General features: G+C 48.1%; 1 protein-coding gene across 2 annotated transcripts in view; it reads right to left on the bottom strand.

The window, feature by feature from the left end:
• The window catches only part of ECEL1 (endothelin converting enzyme like 1), a 435,867-nt gene that overhangs the window by 228,369 nt on the left and 194,661 nt on the right, over positions 1-12,837 (bottom strand). For both annotated transcript variants that reach the window (XM_069617545.1, XM_069617544.1), the window contains exon 3: positions 7,403-7,471. In XM_069617545.1, the coding sequence (XP_069473646.1) occupies positions 7,403-7,471 (69 nt within the window). The remainder of the gene's footprint in view (positions 1-7,402; positions 7,472-12,837) is intronic.

Genomic DNA, 12,837 nt, shown 5'->3' with positions numbered 1-12,837 from the left:
GCAGAGGGTGGGTCCCTTATGATGGTGGATCTGGTTATAGGGTGGACTGTGGGTCCTGCATGGATGCAGCTATCACAATGACACAGCTCTACAGAGGGTGTGCAAGAGCTCTATTGGAAGTCCCGGGTGGGTCCCTTATGATGGAGGGTATGGCTAGAGGGTGGGCTGTGGGTCCTGCATATATGCAGCTATCAGCTGACACAGCTCTGTAGAGGGTGGGTCCCTTATGACGGACGGTCTGGCTACAGGGTGGGCTGTGGGGTCCTGCATGGATGCAGCTATCCTGCTGACACAGCTCTGCAGAGGATGTGCAGGAGCTCTATCGGAAGGTCTGGATGGGTCCCTTATGATGGAGGGTCTGGATAGAGGGTGGACTGTGGGGTCCTGCATGGATGCAGCTATCTGCTGACACAGCTCTGTAGAGGGTGGGTCCCTTATGATGGAGAGTCTGGCTAGAAGTTGGGTTGTGGGTCCTGTATGGATGCAGCTATCATCTGACAGCTCTGTAGAGGGTGGGTCCCTTATGACAGAAGGTCTGGCTACAGGGTTGGCTGTGGGTCCTGCATAGATCCAGCTATCACGATGACACAGCACTGCAGAGGGTGGATCCCTTATGATGGTGGATCTGGTTAGAGGGTGGACTGTGGGGTCCTGCATGGATGCAGCTATCAGCTAACACAGCTCTGCAGAGGGTGGGTCCCTTATGACAGAAGGTCTGGCTACAGGGTGGGCTGTGGGTCCTGCATGGATGCAGTTATCATGCTGACACAGCTCTGCAGAGGGTGTGCAAGAGCTCTGTCGGAAGTCCCGGGTGGGTCCCTTATGATGGAGGGTATGGCTAGAGGGTGGGTTGTGGGTCCTGTATGGATGCAGCTATCATCTGACACAGCTCTGTAGAGGGTGGGTCCCTTAAGACAGAAGGTCTGGCTACAGGGTGGGCTGTGGGTCCTGCATGGATCCAGCTATCACGATGACACAGCACTGCAGAGGGTGGGTCCCTTATGATGGTGGATCTGGTTAGAGGGTGGACTTTGGGGTCCTGCATGGATGCAGCTATCAGCTAACACAGCTCTGCAGAGGGTGTGTCCCTTATGACAGAAGGTCTGGCTACAGGGTGGGCTGTGGGTCCTGCATGGATCCAGCTATCATGATGACACAGCACTGCAGAGGGTGGGTCCCTTATGATGGTGGATCTGGTTAGAGGGTGGACTGTGGGGTCCTGCATGGATGCAGCTATCAGCTAACACAGCTCTGCAGAGGGTGGGTCCCTTATGACAGAAGGTCTGGCTACAGGGTGGGCTGTGGGTCCTGCATGGATCCAGCTATCACGATGACACAGCACTGCAGAGGGTGGGTCCCTTATGATGGTGGATCTGGTTATAGGGTGGACTGTGGGTCCTGCATGGATGCAGCTATCACAATGACACAGCTCTACAGAGGGTGTGCAAGAGCTCTATCGGAAGTCCCGGGTGGGTCCCTTATGATGGAGGGTATGGCTAGAGGGTGGGCTGTGGGTCCTGCATATATGCAGCTATCAGCTGACACAGCTCTGTAGAGGGTGGGTCCCTTATGACGGACGGTCTGGCTACAGGGTGGGCTGTGGGGTCCTGCATGGATGCAGCTATCCTGCTGACACAGCTCTGCAGAGGATGTGCAGGAGCTCTATCGGAAGGTCTGGATGGGTCCCTTATGATGGAGGGTCTGGATAGATGGTGGACTGTGGGGTCCTGCATGGATGCAGCTATCTGCTGACACAGCTCTGCAGAGGGTGGGTCGCCTATGATGGTGGATCTGGCTAGAGGGTGGGCTGTGGGTCCTGCATGGATGCAGCTATCATGCTGACACAGCTCTGCAGAGGGTGGGTCGCCTATGGTGGTGGATCTGGCTAGAGGGTGGGCTGTGGGTCCTGCATGGATGCAGCTATCATGCTGACACAGCTCTGAAGAGGGTGGGTCCCTTATGATGGTGGATCTGGCTAGAGGGTGGGCTGAGGGTCTTGCGTGGATGCAGCTATCATACTGACACAGCTCTGCAGAGGGTGGGTCCCTTATGATGGTGTATCTGGCTAGAGGGTGGGCTGTGGGTCGTGCGTGGATGCAGCTATCATACTGACACAGCTCTGCAGAGGGTGGGTCCCTTATGATGGAGTGTCTGGCTAGAGGGTGGACTGTGAGGTCCTGCATGGATGCAGCTCTCTGCTGACACAGCTCTGCAGAGGGTGGGTCCCTTATGATGGAGGATCTGGCTAGAGGGTGGACTGTGAGGTCCTGCATGGATGCAGCTATCAGCTGACACAGCTCTGCAGCTGAGATGATCAGTCTTTGAGGCCTTAGCATGGGTTTGTGAACTGGTTGGCATTCTACAGCATTATTCTCTGACCGTGTTGCGGTTTGGGGTGTCACTTCGCAGCAGGGCAGTCGTACAGAAGAAAATGCACGTCCAGGTGCTTAAGGATGGATTCTGGCAGCATAATGTCGGGGTGGCTCTGTACTAGTGGTAGAAGGGCACAGGGGTCCATGAACCTCAGATTTGGTAACTTCAGGTACAGTAGTTTCCATACACACAGGGGCCCTAGACATTGTGCCGTGTTCCATCAAGCTATCGCCCACGACTCTTATTCCATGCCCGTCTCGCTGAATTAACCCCTTGGGGCATCCCTTTGTTGATGAAAAGGACCACATTGTCTGGTTAACGGCACTGCCATTTGTGCTCGAGTTCGTCTGTTTTTGCTGCTCCTCTGGCTACAGCTACGCATCATTCACAGAGATGACACATTGAATAGGACTTCTATTACCAGACTCTAGATCCTATTACAGATACATGGATCTCAAGTTATTTTTCTTGGGTGTTCTGTATTATATCCATTTGCTAAACTGAGGGAGCTGGGCTGAAAACGTATCGTTCAGGGACAGTGTGTCTGCTACAAATTCTTCTGCATAACGTCAAGTGACAGCAGGTGCTTCGGTGCATGTGTGCACCTATTATTCTTTTGAAAATGGATGCTACAGCGTGACCCCTCAATTGTGGTCTATCACGGGTATATTCGACACCTAATTCTGGGCGCCATCTTTTGAGGATGCACTTCGATTTTGTAGCCCCTACAGACATTCTCAAGTTGGGAAGATTTACGGCAAAGGGAAACATTATTGGAATATACTTATGGTGATGGCAGCTATGTTGCCTAGTTCTCTAGCATCATGGTAGAACCTGAGGCGTCTCTTGCACCAGAGACTTCAAGGGACACCCTCCCTTGCTTCTTCTGCTGGAGATGGATTCTCTCGGGCAGAGTTCAATGCGGGAATCCAATGCCACCCTTTGCAAGAGCCGTGGGGGAAGATGCCCCAATGTAGTTCCTTTAAGCTCCAGTCATGCCACAATTTAGGGGAAAAGTGGAGAGACGATCCACCACTAGACCAGACTTCCTAGTCTAGAGTCCACTCACAAAAATCTCCTGCATTAAGATGTTTCTCCTCAATGAGAATCTCCTTCAACCACAAGAACACACTCTTTCAACTAGACCATGCCACCTCCAGAAGACCATGCCTCCTTTCCCACACCACGTCCATGAATCCACAACCCCTACAGGAGACCCCGAAAACCCTTGAAAATCCATTGCACTTTCATTGGATCATGCCCCCTCAACTGGGAGTCACTTCATCTACAAGACTGCCTGTCCACAGCCAAAAGGATTCTTCTTCACTAGACCACACCTCCTCCATTAGACCACACCCATAAAACCTCAGCTCATCCACTAGAACACATGCTACCATGCAACACATGCCTTCCACTAGACCACATCCAAGAGACCACAACTCCTCTAGGATACCACAAGTCCCTCGCAAGTCAATTTCTCTTCCATTGGAACACCCCGCCCACTGCACTGTTCTAGACTTCCTCTTCAAGATTGCCTTTTCTCATCTAGAAGTATTCTTCTCCACTAGACTACATCTCCACCACAAACCACATTGCCTCCATTTGACCACATTTCATCATATCTTCTTCACATGACTACACCCATAAAACCACAACTTCTCCAGAAGACAACAAGCCCACTACTCCTCCATTGGACCAAAACCACTCCACTGGGCTTCACTAGCTCCACAAGATTTCCTTTTCTAAAATATGAATACCCTCCTCCACTTGACCTCAATTCCTTCACAAGACCACACCCATGAGACCTCCACTACTCCAGAACACAAATCCTTCATGCGTTCACTTCTCCATCGGCACACATGCATTCTAGAGAACTTGGTGTGCAGTCAACAAGTTGAAAAAATAAAGTCGAAAGACAAAAATGTCGAAAACAAAATGTCGAAAAAAAAGTTGAATGTTTTATTTTTTTATTTATATGTATTTTTTGGGTTTAGTAAGTAAAAAAAGGGGTAAAACAAAAACAAATAGAAAAAAGGGGGGTTGGGGGGTACCCCCCCATTTCGAATAAAAAACGTAATGAAAAAGAAATGTGACTTTTTTTTTTCAACATTTTTTTTCTATTTTTTGACTTTCGACATTATTGTTTTCGATGTAGTTTAGTTTAGTTTATTATTTGTATAGCGCCGCCTGGCCCTAGGGCATCCAGGCGCTTGCGATGAATACAACAGGAATAATGAATACAACAAGAATAATGCAGCAGAAATGTACAAATCGATTACATATTTACAAATTTACAGTCTTGGTGCATGCTAGTGCGGTAGGGCTAGGCAGTTTCTTTGGATAGAAGCCAAGTTTTGGTGTTGTGTCTAGATCTGTGAAAGGACGGTTCAGATCTCAGCTCGAGTGGAAGTGAATTCCAAAGTTTGGAGGCAAGCACGGGGAAGCTGGAGCCACCTGCTTTTTGGAGCTTAAATCTTGGGATATTTAAGCAGTGTGTTTGAGCTGATCTGGTAGGGCGCGCTGGGGTGTGGTGCTTGAGGTTGTCGGATAGGTATCTGGGTGCTTGGTTAGCTAGGCTTTTGTGTGTGAGTGAGATGGTTTTATATTCAATTCTTTGTGGTATGGATAGCCAATGGCAGGTGCGTCTGGCGTCCGAGATGTGTTCATGTTTGGGTATGTTCAGGGCTGCTCGCAAGGCGTTGTTTTGTATGACTTGTAGTTTGTTGATATTTTTCTGACTGGTTCCCAAGTATAGCGCATTGCAGTAGTCAACTTTGGAAAGGACTAGCGCTCTGGCTAAGGTGATGCAGTTGGATGGTGAGAGGTAAGGTCTGCTGGCATTGATAAGTTTACAAGTGTAAGCAGTGGCTGATGAGATGGAATTGATCTGTCTTGTCAGTGTGAGGGAGGAGTCGAGGTAGATTCCTAGGGTTTTGACGCTGTTAGAGACGATGATGTTATTGCCGTCTATAGTGAATGCTTGATAGAGTTTGTCGAGTTTATTAAGTCTGGGTTGGGAACCTAGGAGAAGAAGCTCGGTCTTGTCGTCATTAAGGCATAGGCCATGCTTGGCCATCCATTCTTGGATAATGGAATAGATGTTGTTGAGAGCAGTGAGGTCGGTGGAGTAGTCGCCTGTTAAAGGGATCAGTATTTGGGTGTCATCTGCGTAGTTGGTGTAGATGACACCCAAACGGTCCAGTATGTCAAAGAGGGGTTTCGTGAATACATTGTATAGAGTGGGGGAGACGCAGGAGCCCTGGGGGACACCGCAAGTGACTGGGGCTGGGATGGTAGAGGCTGTGGGTGCGAAGACTCTCATGGATCTGTTGTTAAGGAAGGAATGGATCCATGCGTTGGCGTTATCTGAAAATTTGGCTGCTGAGGATAGATGTTTGCAGAGGATGTCGTGGTTGACCAGGTCGAAGGCGGCCGATAAGTCAAGGAGGAGAAGGAGTGCTAGTTTACCATTGTCTTTAATGTTGTCCATCTGTGTCTTAAGGTCAATCAGGGCGGTCTCAGTGCCGTGTTTGGGGCGGAATCCTGATTGTCTGAGTCCTAGTAAGTTATTTTTCTCAAGGTGGTTCTGTATCTGGAGATAGGCAGCTCTGTCGAGGATTTTTAGTAGGAAGGGTACAGTCGTTATGGGTCTGTAGTTGGTGGGGACATTAGGGTCAAGGGTGGGCTTCTTAAGTAAAGGAAGAACCCAGGAGTCCTTGAGGTTGTTGGGCACTATGTTGGAGGTGAAAGATGCGTTGATGAGGGAGGTGATGAAGGGAGCAAGTTGTTTGGCTGCATCTTTAATGATAGGGGCTGGGCAAGTGTCGCCTTGGCATTTGGACGGTTTAAGAGAGTAGATTATTGATGTAATGATTATAAACCAGGAACTTCACTTCCACTCTTTGACTGACTGTCCTCAACAAGAAGGATTCTCCTTCACTTGACCACATCTCCCAAACTAGACCACATCTCCCCCACAAGATCACACATATGAGATCACAACTCATCCACTAGAACACATCCTACCATGAACCACATCTCCTTCACCAGACATCCTTACCTCGACTAGACCAAACTCATGAGGCTGTAACTCCACTAGGAGACAAAAAGTCCCTTGAAAGTACACGTTTGGAACACCCCCCCTTCAATGGACCTCACTTCCTCTACAAGATTGCCTGGCCACAACTAGAAGGCTTCTCCTCCAGTAGACCACATCTCCTCATCTAGAGCCCACCTATGAGACCACAAATCTCTTACAGGTGGACGACTCATCCACTGTATCACACCGCCTTCACTGGGCTCCTCTTCCTCTACCAGACTCCCTGTCCTCAACTAGAAGTATTCCCCTCCACTATTCCACCTATTATTCACTTGACCACACCCATGAGACCACAACTCCTCCAGGAGACAGCCACCCCTTCACAAGTCCTCTGCTGCTCTACTGGGTCACATCCTGCGCTTGCACTTCCTCTACAATACTGCATACCCTCAACTAGAAGAATTCTCCTTCACTAGCCGACATCTCTCCATTCGACCACATCTTCACCACTAGCCCATGTTTCACCCAGGAGTCATTTCTCCTAAACTAGAAAACATCAAGCCCACATTCCACACGTCCTGCATTCAACTAGTCTCCTCGACTTGATCACAACTCCCCCACAAACTATATGTCCTCCATTGGATCACACTTACTCAACTAGATTAGAACTCTACAAGACCACACCTCCTGCACTGTGTCAAGTCTCCTCCACTAATCCATGTTGTCACCCACCAAAAACCACATCCCCTCCATTGGGCCGCGTCTGCTACTGCACACGAGTTTACATGATTGGCTAGTCGTTTGCCTGACCTTCTAATTCGGTGTGGCTGCTTTCCAGGTACAGGCGCCAACATGCTTCAGGACACAGCGTTTCCTTTGACCATGGTGTACAGGGGCGCATGCCATCAGGGTGAGGATGGGAGGGTGTCACCTTGAAAAACAAGGGTTACCCCAAAAGTGATGCCTGTGACTGGGGCCAAGTTCTCTCACCTTTTCACTCTCCTCGTCCTGTCCAAGGTATAGGGTTCGCTCTGGCAGTGTGAGGCCATCTTGGTCGATCTATAAAATATATAAAATATGTTACTCTAACTCTCTTGAGTAGAATCATTGACAAGTAACTACCAACCTTGAAGCGCAGCCTAATTAGGGGGAAATGGATCATCGCTCCAACATTTAATGCAAAATGGACACAATGAGCAAGCAGATTGGACTGGACTCATATACATGATTACTGAACTGGCCACGGTTGGGTCCAATACAATTGAGCATATCTTTAATTCCTGTAAGAAATGAGCATTCTGCAGAAGAGCGCACAGGAATACTCTTTGGAAGATAGAAAATACCCATGCGTCTACCGTAACTCAAAGTACTTAGCCATGCCAAGGTTCAGAATTTATGTATTGAAATATTAGGTTGCCTTGATAAACCGGTATGGGCGAAACAGGTGTCGGTATCGGCGCTTACCGGGTTCTCTCTGTTATTGTCTCTCCATGGCAAAAGAAAACAAAATAACTCTTTAAAATAAAGAATGCCGGTTTTACTACATGTTCACCATTCCTTTCACGACACTGAACATCACCAGAGCGAATAAACTGCTAGGATTTCCTTTCCGAGTAACAACCCTGGCTTATTCAAATTCAGCACTTTCAAAATGGCGCCTTAATAAATTGGTGCCGCTTAGTGATCTACAGTGAAATGGTATCCAGTCATTTTATCTGAAACAAAACAGAAAAGAGTGCACAATAACACTAAAAAACACAGAAAAATTTAAATAAATATATAAAGGGTAGTGGGGTAAGGGATTAAAATGGGTCGGGATGGGGAGGCTTTAAAAGGATGGAAAAAAGGCCGGATGGGGGTGGCCGCCCAAATTAAAAAAAAACAAAAATAAATTGGTGTTTTCTGGTGTTTCGTCCACAATGAAATTTACCACTTTGTAATTGTGGTCGGTAAGATCACACATAACCGAGTGAAATTACTATACATGGCTGCACAGTGAGTTTAATACAGGCACCAAGATTTTAAGCCTGTAGATACCAAAATGCCCCATGCCATCATCATTTCTTGTTTTTTCTTTGCTTCACAGGAATTGTTCCTCTGGGTTTAAAATGGCAACTGCAAAACTACAAGTACTAGAATGCAAAGAAAAATCAGGAAGGGATGGTCAACTCCCAAATGACCTGTGGCAACTGGCATGTGTGTATGTCAATGGCATCACAAGTAAGGTGTGAGGGGTACTCCGACTACCCTGAATACTGGGGGGAAAAGAGCTTGATGGCATGCTCACTCTTGACTTGTGACACTTTCAGTTTCAGCCAGTGGTGCTATTGTACATCCTCCGACCCCGCCCACCTCCTACCCTTGGCCACAGCAATCTCTTTCTCCTCGTCCCAATAGTAAAGGCATTCCCCGTGAGGCAGCCCAGTGGGCTGAGCATGGACTTAGCTTCCACCTTTAGAAAATCAGAGCGTTCGACTGGTCCCGTGGCAATGGGTCCTTTCCTGCAATTAGGGTGGACAAGCAAAACTGCAATCCCAGAGTTAAAAGGAACAAATAAGAACAGGACTGGATTGGCTACTCACGCTTGACATGGGACATGAGCGTACTGAAAAGTCAAGAATACAATTACTGCTATGAAAAGCGAACACCGGTTATTCAAGAGCCTGGAGACTCCTCAACCCTGACCAGTCTTAAGGCCCTATGAATTAAATTGTTTTCATGCACATTTAGAAACACAAAAACAATTAAGCTATCTCTCTTTTCATGTCTTGGAGCACAAAAAAGCACTTCAGGCTTAAGAGGGTAAAACTAAACTCTTGCAGTTCCCCCAGAATTCTTTACTCACCAATCCAACTTTGCAGACTTGCAACAGTGCACTTTCTTGGAACTACCTGAGTGGATTCACACGTGTGCCCACGTTCCAAGTATTTCAGATGCTGATAAATTGGGGGAAAAGCTTCGTATCAACATATTCTCCCAGATGTAATGGAGTCTACAAGGGGTGTGCCCACAGGACCGCAGGAGCTCGGCTTGACATGTGGAAACCCTACACACGGATCTACAAGCCGGGACATACATGACGACTGTCCGTGCAGCTGAAGAGTACAGAATCTGTGACGTGCTAGGGCAGGGCTCTGCAACCTGTTGCTCTGCAGATGTTTTGGACTATGACTCCCATGACCCTCACCACTGACTATGCTGGCTAGGGATGATGGGAGGTGTAGTCCAAAACTTTGGGACAAACAAAGAGGGACAACCCCTGTGCAGCGATGGGAAAATCTATGCCACATCATACCTGGTACACCTCCAAGCAGGAGCATTTCTGAGGCCGTATTGATATTTCAGGTTATTGGGCGTGGCTGGTGCAGATGTCAGTGGGAAAGAGACACAACAGCATTGGTCTTTGCTGTCAACACCATGCGCATGCGCCAGGGTTGCACAGAGAACATGAGGTGTCATGGGAGCTCATTCAGTCCCCACACTCATGCATGTGCTTAGTCCCCCCCCCCCCAGCGCAGATGGAATAGTCCACCCATACAAGATCAATATCCTTAGCATTCCCAGCAAGCAGAAAGAGCAGACTGCAGACCCCCAGCCCCAGGCCAGCGCCTCGATGCCGGCCCCCAGCCCTCGGCTACAAGGGAGCTGCAAGGACCCATTCTGTTGCTCTGCCCCACACACTGTATGTGGGGTCCTTTCCAAAACCACTTTCCGCCCTCATCTAGGAGCAGTGGGCACAACAGCGCCAAGCACTGCTCCCTGGCCTTCCAGGAGCTTTGGGTTAAAACAAGTGAAGCGGGCGCCGGTTTTTGCACAGGTGAACAGATTGCGGCTGGTCCTGGACAACGGATTCCCCAGCTCTTGAAACAATCCTTAGCTATTTTTGGAAGCGGAGGCGGGCGGGGGGCGGGGGGGCATCCAGAAATTCCATCTAAGTGTTTCAAAGAAGGACACTTTAGCTTGGCTTGAAAAACGGAAATCCGGCGACGTGATGGGCGAGTTATTCTGCCTGGCACATTGTGGGCAAAGCACGATAATGCAGTAGCAGATGGTGTGGCACAAGCATCAGAATTTGTAAAAATGATGAATGCATTACTGGCTTGCTGGAAAACTCTGCACGTGCGGGTGGTTTATCTCGCGGTATTAACACTTGGAACCGTGCCAGACCATCCACAATGGTGATGGCGAGGCCCTGCAGGACACCCCGACTGGGGGCTGTCAGAAAGCTCAGAGGCCCACGGTACAGAGGGCTCTGGGGTGGGCTGGCGCCAGTGGACCTCAGAAGCTAGCATGGACCCCACCCACCTCGTGCAATGGGCAGCACCGTCCTCTGGCATTCGAGGGCCACAGGGGCGGGTTCAGGGGGTGCGTACAGCCATGAATTCATGCTTGCCTCACAGCCTGATGCGATAGCAGCCTGATCCAGGCCACTGTGTTTCTCTATTTCTGTACGGTGCAAGATGGCGCTCTGAAGCATCTTGTAGGCATGTAGCATGTTACAGCACCCCCAAATAAATAATGGCCCTGCAACATAACATAACAGGTGTATTTGCAGAACGCACCTTCACCCCCAGAGGGGGACCTTGGCACTATTGACAGATAACAGATGTTTATTGTTACCCAACTTAATGGTACCCATGTTACTGACCTCAGATGGAAGAAGGGCTGAGTGGACCTGGTGGGATTCGAACCTGCGACCGTGCGGTCAAACACAGGCACCTCTAGTGGAGGCATTAGTCCACTGAGCCACATGGCTGAGGCCTGTGCAGGGGCAGAGAAGCTGTTGGCACTACCCCTGTCCTCACTGTGCAAGCGCAATGCATCAGACACGGGGGGGGGGCGTGGGGCTGCTCTCTCACATACCTTGTGGTTCCCAGTCCAACCCTGGTAGGCATCGTCACGCCTTGGAAGGGTGGCCTTGTGGAGGGGGGACTACATGGGGGAGGGCGCCTGCCTTCTAATTTACACTTGCCACAGCCCCAGAGGAGAACCTTCGCTATTCGCAGCAGTGCTGAGGCCGGAAACAGCCACAGCACCTCTGGATTGCAAACAGCTGCGAGTGACCTTTCCACATGGCCGCCCGTGGGTGGGGACAGTCATGGCTGACCTTGTTTACAGCAGTCCAGTTCCCAAAAGAAGCTCACATGCCACTGGACACCTGAGGGTCTGAGGACAAACATTCTGGGGCTTAACCCCTCACTCAAGGTCGAAGAGGGGTGCAGTCCAGCAGGAAAAACATGGGGGGTTTCTATGGATGACATAAACCAAGTCTCCTGCCTCTTACTAGAGTCTCCAGCTTTTCCAGTTGACTTCCCTCTCGCTGCAAAACCTTAGAAAATAGACACCAACTGGCACATAATAATAATAATAATAATAATAATAATAATAATAATAATAATAATAACAATAATAATAATAATAATAATACTTTAGCATTTATATAGCGCTACGAACCCTCAGGCATCTGAGCGCTGCTTATTATTACCCACGATCTGTGGTGCTAATCTTAGCTATTAGTGCAACCTCACCACAGTGTTTGAAATTTGGATTTCAAATTTCTTGTAAGTTTCATATTTTCAAAAGAGGAACATTCATTTCACACAAAAAAAACATGCTGTAAAAATGTCATAAAATTCCTTGGCATCCATGCTGGGCTGCATTTCAGTGAAGGCCACAGTTAAAGTTTTCTAGACGACTATTTACAAATGCTGTGACATGTAGGCATGTGCCCTGCCATTTTAGAAAAAACCCTTAAAAAATTACTTGCTAGCATATCCTGAGAAACTGCATCAAATGTAGCCCTTTTTCCATTCTTGATATTAGTGCTAAGCAGAACCTGCACTAAAGAGATCCCAGAAGGATCCCATTTGACCACCCCCTGAAAGAAGACTACATTTTACTCTTTACCTACATCCAGGGTTTTATTTGAGGCCTTTCACTTCAAGCATGGCCACACATCATTCAGAAACCATATTTAAATGCTGGCAGTTGAAAAGCAATACTACATCAAAAGGAGCAGCAATTGCCTTTCAGTCTTCAAAGCCAAAGAAAGGGATTCAATGTATTTATAGACTGGCTATTTCTTAGCCAAAGAAGGAAACTTGAGCAAAACCTAGAAAACAGACAAAACATATTTTGATTAATTCTGTAAAAGAATATACAGGCAGGACATGCCTGAAAATGCACATACATAAATCTGAAAAACCAGAGAAACAATCTGTGTAATACCTATTTGCCAGAGTACGCTGGTCAGTTATCAATGGAAATCAATGACATGGAAATGAAGGGTAAATTAAAAGCCAGAAGGGCTATTTTAAGGTCACTTTAAACCATTGGCATTATTAGAACATGCTGTTGATGCAATTAAAGTATGCAGTATGAGGAAAAAATGGTATGCACCAATTTACTTAATAATCTATATATTA

Source organism: Ambystoma mexicanum, chromosome 10 (assembly GCF_040938575.1).
Source record: "Ambystoma mexicanum isolate Mex_15411 chromosome 10, UKY_AmexF1_1, whole genome shotgun sequence".
NCBI lineage: Eukaryota > Metazoa > Chordata > Amphibia > Caudata > Ambystomatidae > Ambystoma > Ambystoma mexicanum.
Note: the sequence above shows the minus strand (reverse complement) of the source record. Positions and strands in the feature narration are given on the sequence as shown.